This window comes from Sapajus apella, unplaced genomic scaffold (assembly GCF_009761245.1).
Source record: "Sapajus apella isolate SASKATOON/1434 unplaced genomic scaffold, GSC_monkey_1.0 scaffold12, whole genome shotgun sequence".
In the NCBI taxonomy this organism is placed as follows: Eukaryota; Metazoa; Chordata; class Mammalia; order Primates; family Cebidae; genus Sapajus; species Sapajus apella.
The window spans coordinates 9,098,051-9,116,734 of NW_022436952.1; the positions used below are offsets into that span (position 1 = coordinate 9,098,051).

An 18,684-nucleotide genomic window follows, 5' to 3' on the forward strand; every position below is an offset into this window, starting at 1 on the left:
ATGTACAATTTCGTAAAACTCTCCCCATGACTGGAAAGTGAACAAACCATATAATATTAGTTGTCATCATCTGACTTTTCAGATTGTGATTTGTTTTGCCTATCCTCATAAAATATCCACTAAAAGTTGGGATTGGGCCTTCCTGCAGCCAACATGTTGGTTTAATCCCAGTTTTCCTGCCCACATTCTAGCCTACATAAATATTCTCTGTCTCTGTGTTGTTCAGGGTCTTCTATTTCTGGATCACCCCAATTTAAAAATTTTATGTACCTCTTCTTCCAAGAATATTATATAAAGGGAACATTCTGTGACAAAGAAACATATGGCTTACCATTCAGAACCAGTGCAAGTCTAGTTTACGTGGTAGTTGCAACATAACATCAAATTTTGTGTGTGTGTAAAATGCTTTGCATTAATATATACTTTTTGCATTTGTGTTTACCACATTTTACTTTCTTCTGATTTCAAAAGCAAAAGTAAAACAATAAACATATTTTAACGTTAAAAGTGTTGGCACCTACCAGCCATTCTGAGCTCCAAGCCACATAGTTGGTAAAAGACTACTCATTTTCTGGGCTTCTTCTCTCACCAGGTCTTGTTCATTTGGTAGTACTGATATTGGATCTTTATATGCATCTGAGTCATTGCTGGAAAGGTGGGGCAAAAGGAGAGAAATCTGAGTATACTTAATTATAGTTTTCAAGGACTGAATACTTCTATACTTAAGTTAGTTTGTTTATTTTATTTACTTTTTAGAGATAGGGTGGCCCTCTGTCACCCAGGCTGGAGTGCAGAGGCACAATAAGGGCTCACTGCAGGCTTGACCTCCCAGGCTCAAGTGATTCTTCCACCTCTGCCTCCTGAAGAACTGGGACCAGAGGTACACACACTATCATACCTGGCTTAAACTTATAGTTAAAAATAAAAAACAAACACCAAAATTCCAGAAAAGCCAAGTCAATGCTTGTATCACATATTTCAACAATTGTACCAGAAATAACAATTTGGAAGCCCAAGAAGCAGATAAGATACTAAGGCATGGTAACTAAATACAGCAGTTACTATTCAGACTATTATTATGGCTGTCTCTTATTTTGGATTTTATCATAGTTTCTTCTCAGGTGAGAGAGAAAGGAGGGATACACACATATAAAAAGGAAGGAGAGGCCAGGTGCGGTGGCTCACTCCTGTAATCCCAGCACGTTGGGAGGCCGACGCGGGAGAATCACAAGGTCAAGAGATCGAGACCATCCTGGCCAACATGGTGAAACCCTATCTCTACTAAAATACAAAAATCAGCTGCACATGGTGGTGTATGCCTGTAGTTCCAGCTACTCGGGGGGCTGAGGCAAGGAAATGCTTGAACCCGGAAGGTGGAAGTTGCAGTGAGCTGAGATTGTGCCACTGCACTCCAGCCTGGCGACAAAGCAAGACTCTGTCTCAAAAAAAAAAAAAAAAGAAAAGGAAGGAGATATATAAACAATTATCAGAAATAATAAGCTAGAATATGTTTAATATTCTATCACAAAAACTTTCTTTTGAATTGCCAGGGCATATTTAGTAAAAGATACATAATCAGGCTATCAAATTCAAAAATGACTTATTCTTAAATTAATACTTCAGGCTGGGCACAGTGGCTCATGCCTATAATCCCAGCACTTTGGGAGGCCGAGGTGGGTGGATTTCTTGAGACCAGGAGCTTGACACCAGCCTGGCCAACATGGTGAAACCTTGTCTCTACTAAAAATACAAAATTTAGCTGGGCGTGGTGGCACACACCTGTAATCCCAGCTACTTGGGAGGCTAAAGCAGGAAAATCACTTGAACCTGGGAGGTGGAAGTTGCAGTGAGCCAAGGTCGTGCCACTGCACTCCAGCCTGGGCTACAGAGTGAGATTCCATCTCAAAAAAAAAAATTAAATATTACCCCATTTATGCCAGAGGTTGCAAGATTTTTTTGTGAAAAATCAGACCTTGGTGATGACCTTGAGCAGTAGGATATAACTCCCACAAGCTTAGCATTCCAATAACGGACCACTAGGCATAAATGGGTTATTAATTAATCTTGCTTACTTTATACACTAAGAATAAGAATATTAAACTTTAAAAAAGATCTAAAGAGACTCTCGCCTAGAGAGGATCTAGAAAAGGTAGGAAAGAAAATGAAATAATTCACTAAATGGGTCTAGATTAACCAATCCTTTAAAGAAGAGCCTAAAACAAATTGTTTTCTTTCGTTTGCTTGTTTCTTTTCTGACATGGGGGTCTTGCTCTGTTTCCCAGGCTGCAGTGCAGTGGTGAGATCATGACTCAGTATAGCCTCCAACTCCCAGGGCTCAAGCAGTCCTCCCACCATAGCTGAGACCACAGGTGCACACTACCACACCCAGCTAATCTTTAAGTTTTTTGTAGAGATGAGGGTCTCACTATGTTGCCCAGGCTGGTCTTGAACTCTTGGGCTCAAGCAATCCTTCTGCCTTGGCCTCCCAAAGTGCTGGGATTATAGGCATGAGCCACTGGAACCAGCTGAACTGTTTTTTAATAAAATATTTGCATGAAAACTAAATTCAAAAAGGTCATTCACGCCCATGTGGGAAACTCAAACAATGGCCAATTCTGCTGATAACTCGAGTGAAAATGAGAGTAGGAACGGGATTAAAATGACAAAGAGTTACCAAAAGAAGATAGCAAGTATTAAAAAAAAAATCAGTCCAGGGGAGAAAATGAACAGGAAGATTTTTGACTAATATATAGTCATACATCTGGTAAAAACATTTTAGAAAATGATGGACAGCATATATGGTGGTGGTTCCACAAGATACTAGTGCTATATTTTTATAACACCTTGTGTATGTTTACATATACAAATACTTACCATTTTGTTCCAATTATCTACAATATTCAGTACAGTAACATGCTATACAGGTTTCTAGCCTAGGAGCAACGGGCTATTCCATATCGCCTAGGTGTGTAACAGGCCATATCATCTAGATTCATGTAAATGCACTATGATGTTCATACAATGATAAAATCACCTAATGAGGCATTTCTCAGAACATATCCCCATTGTTGAGTGATGCATCATTATACTTTTATAGAAAAGATTTTTTTTTTAAGTTGGAAGGTGTATAGAATAAATGGGGGCAAATATCCACCAAAAATGATGGGGAGGGAATACATGAAGATATCACAAGAATACGTGTCTTTTAGTCCACCACAATGACGCTAATTAGTGGAAATATTTTGGCTGTTTGAGATTATTTTGGTTCCTTTTATTTGTGCCCTTCACCCAGCTTCCTAAGTTGTTGACTGATTATTATACCTTGACTGATACACTGGGGAGAGGTCTTCTGGGATCTGAACTCCCAAAGGATCTGTAAAGACATGCTCTGTGTAGACGCCAGTTTGGGAGATGTCCACGGTGTCTTCGGCTGACCCCGCATTGCCTTCTGTAGCTTCAGTTGCTTCTTCTGCTGTTGGAACATTTTCATCAACCTCACTATTTTCTGCTTCCATTTCTACAAAGTAAATAAAACACTAACTATTCCGAGTCTGGTCTTTTCTCCTCCAATTATTTCCCAACACAAGCCCCTGTTATAGAATTCCACTCCATCTACCCACTCCTTCACACTGTATCATGAAATTGAGAATTCTTGATTCCATGTAATAGTCGTTACAGCATCTTCTTTCAAGTTCTTTCATTCTTATTACTTTAAGATCTAAATTAAGTCCACAAAGAGGCATCTGAGGGTAGCCTTGGACTCTATAGAGATGTCAGGTAAAGAGAAAGGATATACCTGGTGGTTTTTCCATCACTGGAGAAGCACCATTGGTACTAGGGGAAGTGGCAGCTCCTGTCACACCTTCTGCAGAACAACCAACCACCGTGATGCCTCCTAACAGACTGTCTGTCTCTGCTGAGCTGTTGCTTGTCATGCTTCCACATAAAGATGCTTTGTCTACCTGACCAGATTCTGAAAGATCTTCTCCTGCAGGGTAGTCTGTTTCTCGTGCACCTGAAAAATAAATCTTCTTGTAACAGCAAAGTAAACTTCTATAAATAACATTTTCTTCACTAAAACAATTACAGGTTTGAAATGAGAGTACGCAGGTGAGATGTAAAACTACTTGAATACAGGTAGCCTTAAATATATGTAATCAAATCTTCACAATATGGGAAGGTAACTTAAAAAATTAAGATAATACTTCTATTAACACAAGTCCAAATAACCATGAAAATGTCAGAAATGAAACTTCTGTTCTTTTTTTTTTTTTTTGAGACAAAGTCTCACTCTGTCACCCAGGCTGGAGTACAGTAGTGCAATCTCAGCTCACTGCAACCTCCGCCTCCTGGGTTTAAGTGATTCTCCTGCCTCAGCCTACTGAGTAGCTGGGACTACCCGTGTGAGCCACCACACCCGGCTAATTTTTGTATTTTTAGTAGAAACAGGTTTCACTATGTTGACCAACCTTGGTCTTGAACTCCTGGCCTCAGGTGATCGACCCACCTCAGCCTCCCAAAGTGCTGGGATTTCAGGCATGAGCCACCGCGCCCACCCAACTTCTGTTCTTAATAAGCTCCTCAGCAGCCACAGAAGGTTAAAAACAAACTAATTATATCTGCGTCAGCCAACAAGAAATTCTATTAAATCATCAAGATTACTACTTGAAGTATAAGCTTCTATTACTGTTAAAAATTAAATACTCCAAGTATATACAGTGACTTAGATATTAGTAAAACATTTAAAAACTAGGCATTTATAATATAATGTAAAATATTTATAATACAAAAATAAATCTCATTTAATTCAGAAAATCGTTTTATTTATATCACACTAAAAACTTTTGTTGCAGAAAATATATATATAAAAATGAAATTTACACTTTAACCATTTAAAAGTGTGTAATTCATTGGCATTAATATTTACAATATTGTATAGCCATCACCACTATTTTTTTTTTTTTTTTGGACAGAATTTGCCTTTTACTCTTCTTGCCCAGGTTGGAGTACAATGGCACAGTCTCTGCTCAATGCAACCTCCTTCTCCCAAGTTCAAACAATTCTCCTGCCTCAGCCTCCCAAGTAGCTGGAATTACAGGGGCCTGCCACCATGCCCAGCTAATTTTTAGTAGAGATGGGGTTTTATCAGGTTGACCAGACTGGTCTCGAAATCCTGACCTCAGGTGATCCACTCGCCTTGGCCTTCCAAAGTGTTGGGACTACAGGCGTGAGCCACCATGCCAGCCTTTTTTTTTTTTCTTTTTTTTAAAGACAGGGTCTTACTCCCGTTGCCCAGGTCAGAGTATAGTGGTGCAATCACAGCCATTGCAGCCTCGGCCTCTCAGCCTCAGCTATCCTCCTGCCTCATTTGTTGATGTTTTGTGGAGACGAGGTCTCGCTATATTGCCCAGATTGGACTTGAACTTCTGGGCTCAAGCAATCGTCCCACCTTAGCCTCTGAAAGTGCTGGGATTATGAGTATGAACCTTCATGCCTGGCCTATTTCTAAAGCTTTCCATCATCTCACACAGAAACTCTACCCATTAAACAATAACTCCCCATTTTTATCTCCCTCACTCCAGCCTCTAGTAACCTCTAACAAGTTTCTGTCTCTATGAATTTGTCTATTCTAGGTATCTTATGTAAGTGGAATCATACAATATTCATCCTTTCGTGTCTGGCTTATTTCTTTTGGCATAGCATTTCCAAGGTTCTTCTGTGTTACAGCATGTGTGAGAACTTCTACCTATAGTATAACATACTGTACTCTTAAAAATTTATTAAGAGGACTGGGCATCCCAGTACTTTGGAAGGCCAAGGCAGGCAGATCATTTGAGCCCAGGACTTCAAGACCAGCCTGGGCAACATGATGAAAATCTGTCTACAAAAAGTATAAAAAACTTAGTCAGGTGTGGTGGTATGCGCCTGTGGTCCCAGCTACTCAGGAGGCTGAGCTGGGAGAATCACCTGAGCCCAGGAGGTCATGCCTGCAATGAGCTCTGACTACACCACTGTACTCCAGCCTGGGCAACAGAGTGAGACTCTGTCTAAAAGAAAAAGGGTGGGGGCGGGGGGGGGGGGGGGGTAGATCTCATATTAAGCGTTCTTACCACAACAAAAAAAAATAAAACATAAAAAAGAACTTCATTCCTTTTTGTGGCTTAATAATATTCCAGTGTATGGATATATCAGATATACCTCTTTAAACTAATGTTTTAACATCACATAATGTTTAATCCAAAACTTTAGAAGGCCTTTCCTTATTAATTAATCCAAATAGTCCTCTGGCTCCCAGTTATCTTCTCATATTACCATTGTTTTATTTTATTCACAGTATTTTTCACTACCTAAAAATACCTCCTTTATTCAATGATTTCCAGTTTGTTTTTTAATCTTCCCCAACTGGAACACAGGCTTTATGACAGCAAGGTACAGAACTACATCTTCAGCTATCACATCAGTGCCCAGCAGGTAGATGTTGTGAATGGAGGGGAGGGCAGAGAAACTCATGACTCACTCTTACCCGGCACACTTGCAATGCACAGAACATGAGAGTTGCAAACAGTGAAACTGTCTAGGATGTTGCCAGGTTGAACAGCATCAATAATAAGAACTTTTGTAGCTGAATGAGTGCTGGTACAGATCCAGACTAAACTGGATAATTCTTCTTGATTTTTTAACTCCTTCTGCTGTTCCTGTATAGACAAGGATGAAAAATGTTTAAAATGATATGTATGTGCAAATATTCATAAGGTGGTGCTGTTACAGTAAAAGGCAATACTATTTCAAATTTATTTTCAGATTATTTGAAAGGGTAAAAATACAACCACTGATATGGTTTGGCTGTGTCCCCACCCAAATCTCAACTTGAATTGTATCTCTGAGAATTCCCATGTGTTGTGACAAGGACCCAGGCGGTGGTAATTGAATCACGGGAGCTGGTCTTTCCCATGATATTCTTGTGATCGTGAATAAGTCTCATGAGATCTCATGAGTTTATCAGGGGTTTTTTGCTTTTGCTGCTTCTTCATTTTCTCTTGCTGCCATCACATAGGAAGTGCCTTTCACCTCCTGCCATGATTCTGAGGCCTCCTCAGCCATGTGGAATTGTAAATCCAATTAAACCTCTTTTTCCTTCCCACTCTTGGGTATGTCTTTATCAGCAGTGTGAATACTGACTAAAACAACCACCTATCAATATTAATTAGCAGATGAAAAACTAGCAGTTAGGCAGGCACAGTGGCTTCCGTCTGTAATCCCAGCACTTTGGGAGGCTGAGGTGGGAGGATTCCTTGAGGCCAGGAGTTTCAGACTAGCCTGGTCAACAAAGTGAAACCCTCATCTCTAGAAAAAATAAAAGAATTAGCCAGGTGTGGTGGTGTGGGTGTGTAGTCCCAGCTACTCGGGTGGCTAAGGTGGACGGATCACTTGAGCCCAGGAGGTTAAGACTGCAGTAAGCCATGATCATGCCACTGCACTCCAGCCTGTGTGACAGAGTGAGACTCTGTCTCTAAACAGCAACAAAAAAAACTAACAGGTAAAGCAGAACAATGATAAACTCTTCTATTGTCTTGATCACTGAAGTGATTACACAGGTGTATAGATTTGTCACAACTCTGACCTATATCCATGTCATGTGCACACTTTATTGCATGTAAATTATACCTCAATAAAATTGATTTTAAAAGAGTGCTGAGGGACAGTAAGCCAGGGCGTAATAATCCCAGTTAGAAACTGGACCCAGAGGTGAATTTTGGATGAAAGCATTAAACAAATAGTCTCATAAACCAGGTCAAATGTTAGTTAGTACATACACTTACCTTCAGTTCCTGATCTAACTTATCTAAACTACTCTGAGAGGCACTTCGCTGTTCACTGCCTTCTGTATCCAAACCAGCAACATCCTTGTAAAATACACTTGCTCCAACAACAGAACCACCATCTCTGGTCTTCCCACCAGATAAATTGACTCCAACAGCACACCACAGCTTCTCAGGTGAAAAAGAAAAGAATATTAAGTCTAGATGTGTTTAGAATTTTTCATCTTTTCTTAAAATAACTGATATTGTAAATACAGGTCTTTAATACCATCTAAAATTATAAAATGAACAATACCACCATAGAAGTAACACTTATACTTTTTTGGTTTTAGGAAAAAAAAAAGAAAAACTACCCAGAGTTTAGGAAATATCTCCTTTAACTTCACAATGAACTTACCTTCATTGATGTATCTTTTTCATCTAGAGGTCTGAGATAGACAGGCACAGGTAAATTTTTCATCTTATTTTCACCTTGACCATTGGTTACCTAATAACGGTGGAGGGAGGAGTGAAAAAGGCACATTAGTAAACCTCATCAAAAGTGACTTTCTTACAAATCCACTGAAACATGGGCAAGCACTGATGTTATTTATTCCTTGAAATCAAGTTCAAGTTGATTTTGCTTCTTTCTTTCTTCCCTTTTTTTGGGGCCGGGAGGGGGGGGTTGCGGAGGGACAGGGTTGCTTTACTGCCCAGACTGGAGTGCTTTACTGCCCAGGCTGGAGTACAGTGGCTCGATCACGGCTCACTGCAGCCTCTCAACCTGCTGGGCTTAAGCGGTCCACTCCCACCTCAGCCTCCCAGGTAGCTGGGATGACAGGAAAGTGCCACCACACCCAGCTAATTTTTTATATTTTTTTGTGGAGGCAAGGTCATGCTATGTTGCACAGGCTGGTCTTGAATTCCCTGAGCTCAAGCCATTCTCCCACCTTGGCCTCCCAAAGTGTTAGGAGTACAGACATGAGCAACTGCATCAGCCAATTTTGCTGTTCTCATTCAAAAACCAGAAAAATCAAGTTAAGCAATTCGATAAACAGGATACAATGGGAGCTCAAAAAGCAGCTCTAATTAACACATATGTGCCCATATACACACGCATACATGTTTGTACACAAACATGTGAGTCCTTTGGGGGTAGGAATTATGGAGTAGACAGCTAGAAGACTTGAACTTAATTTTAAATGAACAGTTTGAAAAGTTCCATGTCAACGATTTTTTAAACAATGATGCTGGTTTTTTAAAAAATGAAATCTTCAAATATTAAACCAGAATTGCTCTGGTTAGAGCAGAGTGGATACCTCAAACTCCATGCACTTAGCCACCCTTTATTGACTCCTCCTCTCCTAACAGACTCAGAACATTTCATTTGAGTTCAACAGCTCTAGAAAACGGCCTGAAAACCACCACCCTCCAAGCTTAAATGTGTGCCCAGTCCAGGAGGCTGAGATGAGCAGAACGGGGATGTGTATGGTGAATCCTTCATGCCCAGGCACACTCATCTCACCCTGTTATTTCCTGCTGGATCCTCTTACCACACATACATATTACCTGCTTGTACTTCTGAGGCAGACTCCAGCCAAATGCCTGCACTCTACCATCTTCCTTCTGAACATGTGCTTTTACCTGACGATACTGCTCTCTTTTTTGTTCTCTGCGTGAGGCTAAACTAGCTTCAGTTCTAAAAGGAAAAAAGATTTCCCTTTTTAATTAAGTGAATACAACAACAGTTTTCTCTCTCCTCTGTCACTAAAACAGCAAAAACAAAAAGGATGATTTCAAATTAGTTTATTCCAACTATCACAGCTCCTTAAAAAGTGTTATACTAGGCTGGGTATGGTGACTCATGTCTGTAATCCCAGCACTTTGGCAGACAGAGGTGGGTGGATCACCTGAGGTCAGGAGTTTGAGACCAGCCTGGCCAACACGGTGAAACTCAGTCTCTACTAAAAATAGAAAAATTAGCTCAGCATGGTGGCACACACTTGTAATCCCAGCTATTCAGGAGGCTGAAGCAGGAGAATTGCTTGAATCTGGGTGGTGGAGGTTGGCAGTGAGCCAAGATCGAGCCATTGCACTCCAGCCTGAGTGACACGAGCAAACTTCGTTTCCAAAAAAAAAAAAAGGGGTTATACTAAAGCTGGTCTTTTTAAGTTTGTGCAGTGAATTCAGTGCCCAAGCTTTAATTTAAAAGGTTAGCAAGCAGCTTTGTTATATTAAATTGAATAATCAGCCACCAAATTTCTAGCTGGTTTCAGATGCTGGCCATATGAAAGGGGAAAATTCTTAAGTATTTTTGGCTTTTTGTTGTTGTTGTTCATTCAACAAATATTTACTGAGAATATCCTAATGCTAGAAAAAGTGTTAGAAGTGATTTAAAAATTAAGTAAATCAATATCTGCTTAGGAAGACTAATATAGGTTAGATTTCAGATCTCATTAACTTGTTTCAGAAGATAAAAATGCAAACTGACTTGGTAAACTTTGGAGTTATAAGGTAAAATATCATTAAAAGGATTCTGAAAATAGTTTGCCATTCTGAAAATAATTTGCCATTCTTTTGGCCATTAAAATTTTCGTAAGATGACTTACTATGTATATACACCACGGTTAACAAATCTACCTATATGTCAGATACTTTACAGATAATTGTATAATTGGATCCAAACACTTTTGAGATAGGTTATCAAATTAATTTTACAGACAAAGAAACTGGGGGCTGATAGGTTAATTTGCCCAACTGTTTGTACCTAATGAGTAGTAAAGTCAGGATAAAAAACCAGGTCCTTTGTCACCAACAGAAATGTTCAAACATTTAGGATAAAGTCTCATTTATCTCTAAACGCCTTTAACATGTCTATTAATAGGTATCTATCAATGTTATCATACCAGCCAAAATGAGGCATTTAAAAAAATTCTTCTTTTATAAAAACTGAAATGCAATTTTCATAAAAACCGTTAACTACAAGTAATTTACTTGAAGGCAGCCAAGTTACAGAAATGATTTTTTATAGATTTATCTGAATCCTTATAGCTAATAAGAGGCCAAGAATATTCTGAACTATTAACTTATTTAGAGCATAACCATTAATCTGGAAAATACTTACTCTTCACTAAGGAAATCAAAGGCTTTGGACTTATCCCCAGGGAGCTGAGATAAGGTGCTGCTTCTTTTCTTGACAGAAGGAGTAACATGAGAGGTGGGTGCATTGTACTTCAGATTAACAGGTGGTTCAGGCTTCTTAGTTGTATTACTTGAGGAGCTGAAAAGTCGGCTGAAACTAAAAGAAGAAAACGTGTCTGTGTGTCACATGTAGTGTGAGGAACATCCTTGACTTTCCACGAACTTTTATGCTGAGAAAATTTCAGAGCACTTTTACAAAGCAATGAGTTAGAAATTGGCAAAAAAAAAAAGTTTTTGTAGTCACACGATGCAGCCTTAGCAGTAACTCATGGCCAAACTCAGACATTCAGGGAAGAGAAACTATTGCTTAGAATTGCAGTACCTGTTCCTTAACTAGCAATTTCCATAATGAAAACAAGAAGCTCTTAAGTAGAGGAAACGTTTCCTACTGAATAAATAATATAAATTAGTTTTTTTGCTAGCTCCTTCTTGGTGCAAGGTAAGAATGATTGTTAAACAGCAAGGTTATGGCTTTGTGATGTGAACAGAAGCTTAGTATGCCAGTTCTAAAAATAGCTTATTATAATCAAGTACTAGAACACATATTATCATGTTAACACACATCTTATACATTTTCTGATTAAGCTCAATTTAAATAACTACTTTCAGGTCATCTTTTTAAAAAATTGACACTTCCATTAAACAGCAGATTCACCAAAAAAGGGTAAGTTTTAATCACAGTAAACACATAGTACTTCTGGCACAAACATACTTCAAGCCCAATACATACACAATACTACTCAAACCCGACAAGCACTCAATTTCTTATCTTCACTTTGTCAAGTTTCTTACAATCACAAAACCAGCCAATCAGAAACTTACTTAATGGGGATCCAGGTCATTATCAAGTCTATGAATAATTCCCCATTATTTTAATTTGGCAGAGGATTGCAACAAATGCATAACCAACATGATGCAGCTTACGATACCATATTTTTTGTCCCTGAGAACAGCCTTACCGAGTTGGCACACTATATATTAAAATAAAAAAAAAGTTCAGTTTTGCTACTTAACCCTTACCTGTAGTTTAAAAAAAAATGAAGGAAAGAAAATTGACATAAAATCATTCTTGGAAATAAATTTTGATTGTAATTATCTTGTTTCAAAGTGCTCTGTCTAAATCTTTGTTTTTCAATACTTACAACTGCCAAATGCTTGATCTTTTTTTTTCCTGCATGGCTGGATTTTCTCGTGATGCCCTACATTCAAAAAGAAAAGAAAAATATGTTATCAGTGAGGTATCCTACCTTTCTTTCTGAAGAACGAGAGATCCAAGAAGTTCATGGGATACACAGAGGAGAGTCAACAATTAAATTCAATAAACACTGTAGTTACCTTGATCTACCATGTGTCAGTCAATCTGCTAAAAGTAATTCTACGAAGAGAAATAAAATAACATCCCTCCCTCAAAGAGCTTAATTTACCAAGAGAGGATTGTAATAACTGTTAGACAAATAACCAACATGCCTGAATAATATTTAAAAATTTTTATTGAAAAGATACCGTTTCCTTTTTATTAAAATATTGCCTTGTAAATTCCCACCTTTACAGAAAAGTCTCTATCGTCTGTACTCACAGCTGTCACAAAATAGCTTGAAACTTTAGTATTGTGAGGGACCATTTTTCACAAGACTAAAACTTTTCCGTCACTGAAAAGATGACCTCAGCAGAGAAGAGGATAAACTGGATTGACAGGTAATTCAACACAATTTCAGAAAATAAGATATTCCAATTTGATTAATAAGGTGGTAGGGATTCTGACATCATAATTAGAGCTCCCCTTTCACTACTTTTTTGTTAAGAACTAAATTTAAAACATTCTTTAATTCAGTGAAGAAGCTAAAAGTATGCTACTATTTCCTTCAACTTGTTGACTACCACTTGGCTGCTAGAGTTAAAAACAGCAATGAAAAGTGAAGTCTGGCCAGGCACAGTGGCTCATGTCTGTAATCCCAGCACTTTGGGAGGCCGAGGTGGGCAGCTCACTTCAGGTCAGGAGTTCATGGCCAGCCTGGCCAACATGATGAAACCCTGACTCTACTAAAAATACAAAAATTAGCTGGGCATGGTAGCGCACACCTGTAAAACCAGCTACTAGAGAAACTGAGGCAGGAGAATTGCTTGAACTCAGTGGGTGGAGGTTGCAGTGAGCTGAGATCACGCCACTGCACTCCAGCCTGGGCAACAGAGCAAGACTCCATCTCAATAAATAAATAAATAGAAAAGTGAAGTCCACTTTCAGTTTTTTCAATATTTACTTATTATTTATTTGATATCCACTAAACACTGCAGTTAAGAACACACTTCTTAGTGGGTTAGTTTCCTTGTCCAATAAATATAGATTGGAATACTCATCCTCCTTACGGGCAGTTATAAGCAATCACAATTATAGCCGATTGTAAAATAATATGTTACACAAAACACTTCATTTCACTATGACATTGGTAAAGGGTATATAAACTGTGAAATAAATGATGTAATCAAAAGGAAGTAAAAGTTGGCAATTAGAGAATGTGTTCATAAACTTAAAAACAATATGTCAATGTATACTATTATTGGTAAATCTGATAAGACAATCCAAGCTCAAAAATATGGGTAAATTAGGGGGCAAATCTACCCCCTCATTACAAACTCATTACAAACTGTTCAGGGGCTCTTTCTAACTTTAAGAAACACTATTACTGAGACTATGACCATTAGATGGCAGCATTAGGGGAGATTTAAGATCCAACTGACTGAAAGATACCAATGGAAAGGTGTGCTTTGCACAAACAGTTAGAAAAGCGGGAAAGAAATCAAGCAAGAGTATTTCACAGAAAGACCCTGAGTCAAAATAATTTATTTTTCTGTGTTGCATATGAAATTTTGATCTTTTCCTGACATTACCAGGAAAGTAGTATCGATTTCTATACTCGAAAAATGCCCATCATTCCTAAGTAATAATAATTGCCTTTTAGAGGTCATGGTAACATCCTTCAAGATCCCTTGCTAGCCCAAAAAGCACCTCCTTTGATCACATTCTGTTACTAATTCTGAGTGTTACTTTAGAAAGTCTCTCCCAGTAAACAGAGAAAGGGGTTAGATCTCACAGGGCAGGACTTCAGTTCCAAATGAAGGAATATTTGAACCTACAAAATAATAGCAGGAAAATAATGAAGTTCTTATACAAACCGAATCATCTCTGTCCATCGAACAGCTTCCTGAAGCTCCATCAATCTCTCTTTATACTGGTTTCGCTCCATGAGAACACGTGCCATTTCTACCCTAGTAAACCGTTTCCTCTGGGCTGTGGGAATATCGCTCTATAATGACAAGAAAATGAGCTTATATATGTCTTGGTGTTCAACTCAGAGTTATGCAAAATCTTTACATTTTAAAACATTCCTTAATTTATAATCTAATAGATCATTTAAAGAAAAATGCCCTTATATAACAAAATCAACAGGAAGATTTATTTTTTAAATGACTTTTTAAAATACAGTTTTTGAGACAGGGTCTTAATTCTGTTGCCCACTCTGGAGGGCAGTGGTGAAATCATAGCTAACTGCAGCTTCCAACTTCTAGACTCAAGCAATCCTCCCAACTCAAGTCTCCTGAGTAGCTTGGACTACAGGTACACACCAACATGCCCATAACTGCTTGAGGCCAAGAGTTCAAGACCAGCCTAGACAGCATAGTGAGACCCTGGCTCTACAAAAAATAAAATTCAATTAATAGCCAGGTAGGGTGGCATGCATGTGCAGTCCCAGCTACTTGGGAGGCTGAGGTAGGAGAATCACCTGAGCCCAGGAGTTCAAGGCTGTAGTGAGCTATGAGTGTCACTGTACTCTAGCCTCGGTGACAGAGTGAGACTTCATCTCTAAAAAAAATAGTACTACTAGTAAAATAAATTAAAATATAGTGCAGATTTTAAACTAAAACCAAAATTGTTATCTACATAGATTTAATATGCTATTGTAAGTTTCACCTAAAAATGTTGCTCCAACATTATTTTAATTCAGGCTCTGTAACAATTGTCGCTACTGCTCCTGCCCACCTGGAGACTTGTACTGTAATGTTTGTAACAACAGCATTGTAAAAAGCTGAGACAAACTAAATATTCCTTCACAGGAAAATATGTACATAAATTGTAGACTATTCATTCAATGAGGTATCATAAAGTAGTGAACATGAAAGATAACTACAGCACTATACTACAACACAGATGAATCTCAAAAACATGCCACTGAGGAAAAGCAGCACGTTGCCAAGACTAAATATAGTATGAAATACAAAAACAGTAAAAACTAAGCCATATAAACATATGTAGTATGATAAAATTACTTTTTTTAAGTTAAACAAATGATAAATATAGAATAGTAGTTAAAAAAAAAAAAAAAGAATAGTAGTTTTCTCTGCAGGGGAGGAACACAGAATAGTTCAATGTTGAATAATGTTCTAATTATCAGATTAGGTGGTAAGTTCACAATGTTAATCTATTATGATTCACAACCTGCATATCTTACATGTTTTTGTGTGTATCATTAAATAAGATATTAAAAAACAGAGATTAAAGGGGCACCAAATGATCATTCTGTCCAAAACAACCATGTATCTTAAGTCTGACCTTTGACCTACAAACATCTGTTACAAGAATGATTATGAGGCTGGACTTCGTGGCTCACACCTATAATCCCAGTACTGTAGGAAGCTGACAGGGGTTGGATTACCTGAAGCCAGGAGTTACAGACCAGCCTGGCCAACATGGCAAAACCCCGTCTCTACCAAAAATACAAAAAATTAACCAAATTAGACTTGTAGTCCCAGCTCCTCAGGAGGCTGAGGCACAAGAATGGCTGGAACCCGGGAGGTGAGGGTTATAGTGAGCTAAGATCGTGCCACTGCACTCCAGCCTGGACGACAGACTGAGACTCCATCTCCAAAAAAAAAAAAGATTAGGAGTATGCTAAAGATATTAGCAAGAAGCTCATATTTATTATTTTGTACTTACGTATGTTCACAACAATATGAACTAATTGGCTAGTACTAAAATTCTACACTTCATCTTTTTATTTAATACTATTAAATAATTTTTATTATTAAGCTTTCATATTTTTAAATCAAAATTTGAAACAAAACAGCAACAACAACCAAAAACCCCAAAATGTCCTCGTTGGTCCTTAAACTTGAACATGCAAATACAGGTAAGAGCACAGAGCCACGGAGGGAAAATGAGCACAACGCATGGAGCTAGAAAGTTCAGCCATCTGGATACCATGTAGAAGCATGAGCTATCCTATTCATGACCATAAACATATGTCCTGACTGTTAAAAATCTTTATAGTATTATATCCAAAGCTTACTTAGAAAGATCTTCCTGAAATACCAAACACAGTAAGGTAAGAAAAGAAGTCCAAAACTGTAAACCTACATCATCGTCATCTTTTGCTTTTTGCCTTGCATCTTCAGCTTCCGCCCGAGCTCTAGTGGGGAAAAAAAACCAAACGTGTTATTTGAATTGAGCTCATCTTTTCAAAAAAAAGAGAGTAGATCAACAATTTTAACTACTGCTAAAGGATTATTTTTCTTTTCCCAAACACGGTATTTAGCCACCTTCATTTGGTGGAGTGTCAGCATATCATAGCATTGTTTTCAAAAATAAACAGCTATTAAAGGAAGTGTGATACAAAACTTTCCTTATTGTCACAACAAAGATGTTTGAACAGTCTCTAACTCTTTTTACATCATCATAGACATAAAAAATGACAATATTTAGATGACAGGCTAGTAACGGGCAGGGCCTGCTCACAGACAATGGGCTGGGGTGCTTCGCCCTCTCCCAGGCAGTTCTTGGCCTTCCAGCCTTGAGTGGAGAGAAGGTCTCAGTCTCAGGGTTACATGTGTAACCCTTTGGGGCATAACTGGCCAAGAGTTTGGTTTAGAACAACATGGTTAAAACTTACTTCCTAAGCTCTTCCTCCAATTCTTTGTTCTTTTCCTCTAGCTTCAGTTTGGCTTGTTTCACAGCCTCCAATTCCCCTTGCAGCACATCTTTCTCACAGGTCAGTTCATCCACTTTTGCTATCAAATCATTCTTCACTATGTTCAAAGCGTTTCTAAGAAACACGCATTTCAAGAGCATCATTACAAGTAAATATTCTTTCCATTTTTCAGCTATTCCTTTGTAGACTAAAATAACTGTACAACCATAAAGATGAATAATTTAATACTTCAAGACATTCTACCTGATATTGCTTGTAGATAAATGCAAAAAGAACACAAAGAAACAGTCTAAGGTTTTACTCTTCTCATTTATCAAATGAATAAAACAAGACAGACCATCAATTACTAAACACTGGGAAGATTAAATTTTAAAAATAGCATTTATAAGGTTACTATTGTTATAACTCCTGAGAATATATTACCCAATCAATAAAGTAAAATTATTCACTGATGTTACTTTTAATAAATAATGAGAAAACAGTCAAAATTGGAAAGTCAAGACAGTCTAAGCTGAAGAAAAAAATCTGAGATCTGATTTCTTTGAGTATAGTGTGCATAGGACCTTATTATAACCGCATTCTGTCTTGGATATACACAGATGTTTCAAAGTTGCTCTGACACAGCAAACTGACAAAGGAACCCAGTTTGCTTTTCCACATGACTGGGGTTCTGTCCTCTAAATGTGCCTGAGGGCTCACGACTCCACAAATTGTACGCAAGAATGTACAGCAATCAAAGACAGCTCTGAAGAGGAAGGCTGAGTATAGATCAAAACATCTGTGTGGAAATAAAAGAAACCCCAAGAGAAGAGATAAGAAAATACACAAATGTCAGGGAGGGAGCAAAAAAAGTGTAAAACAAGGACAGATCCAGAAGATTAAGAAAAAGGCATGGATACTTATAGAGTGAAAAGAAGATGAAAATGTTTCTACAAAAAAAACAAAGCAAGGAAATATATCCATCAGGGCAATGCAGGTGGGGGGCGGGGGGGGAGTGTGTGTGTGTGTGTACACTCAGGAGGGGAACAAGATGGGACAGGAAGATTCAGGGCAATGTAGGTCCCAACATTACATGTGTGTGCGTGTGTGTGCGTGTGTGCACATCTGTGTGTGTACACTTAGAGGAAGGGAATGAGATGGGACAGGGAGATTCCATTAGTATTATGTTAAAATGATGAAGTGTCATTGACTTGGACAAGAAGAAAATTCTTTATCTTCTGTTGCTAAAATTGCACATATACTTACTTGGTTTCCAACAGTTGTGTATTTTCCAATATGAGATTCTCAACTTCCCGACCCATTCCTATCAAAAGAAAAAAGATAAATACTTTAAAAATAAATGCATAAATAATTATATACATTTAAAATATAAGCTATAGTCACAAATTTTATCTTAGAAATTTTATCTGTCCTTTATTAATCTTATTTTGTCTATAATTTCAATTGATGTATCTACTTTAATAGATTATAAAATTATAAATAATTATTCATTACAAACAAGGCTGAAGATTTTGTTGGCCAATTTCTTTTTTAAATCTGGTTGGCTTGCTAGAAACTGTGGCCAATTTTTAATATGTTAGTCTATTATTTCATTTCTCAGATAATATTTCAAAAGGATCAAGACTTTTCTACCAAATATTCTAACATTCCAACATTACTTAGGGGAAAAAACAAAAGCATTAATATGAATTGAAATTGTTTCT

At 37.9% G+C, this 18,684-nt stretch overlaps 1 protein-coding gene across 16 annotated transcripts in view; it reads right to left on the reverse strand.

Annotated features, from left to right (window-relative positions):
* The window catches only part of SPAG9 (sperm associated antigen 9), a 145,725-nt gene that overhangs the window by 25,208 nt on the left and 101,833 nt on the right, over positions 1–18,684 (reverse strand). For 10 of the 16 annotated variants that reach the window (XM_032280054.1, XM_032280051.1, XM_032280058.1 and 7 more), the window contains 13 exons: positions 18,227–18,284; positions 16,943–17,095; positions 16,411–16,462; positions 14,172–14,302; positions 12,143–12,199; positions 10,924–11,097; positions 9,369–9,498; positions 8,218–8,307; positions 7,821–7,988; positions 6,524–6,695; positions 3,797–4,015; positions 3,322–3,517; positions 522–647 (listed from right to left, as the gene is read on the reverse strand). In XM_032280054.1, the coding sequence (XP_032135945.1) occupies positions 522–647; positions 3,322–3,517; positions 3,797–4,015; positions 6,524–6,695; positions 7,821–7,988; positions 8,218–8,307; positions 9,369–9,498; positions 10,924–11,097; positions 12,143–12,199; positions 14,172–14,302; positions 16,411–16,462; positions 16,943–17,095; positions 18,227–18,284 (1,726 nt within the window). Of the gene's footprint in view, positions 1–521; positions 648–3,321; positions 3,518–3,796; positions 4,016–6,523; positions 6,696–7,820; positions 7,989–8,217; positions 8,308–9,368; positions 9,499–10,923; positions 11,098–11,959; positions 11,972–12,142; positions 12,200–14,171; positions 14,303–16,410; positions 16,463–16,942; positions 17,096–18,226; positions 18,285–18,684 lie in introns of all 16 variants that reach the window. The other 6 variants (XM_032280056.1, XM_032280053.1, XM_032280052.1 and 3 more) reach the window with 1 other exon arrangement.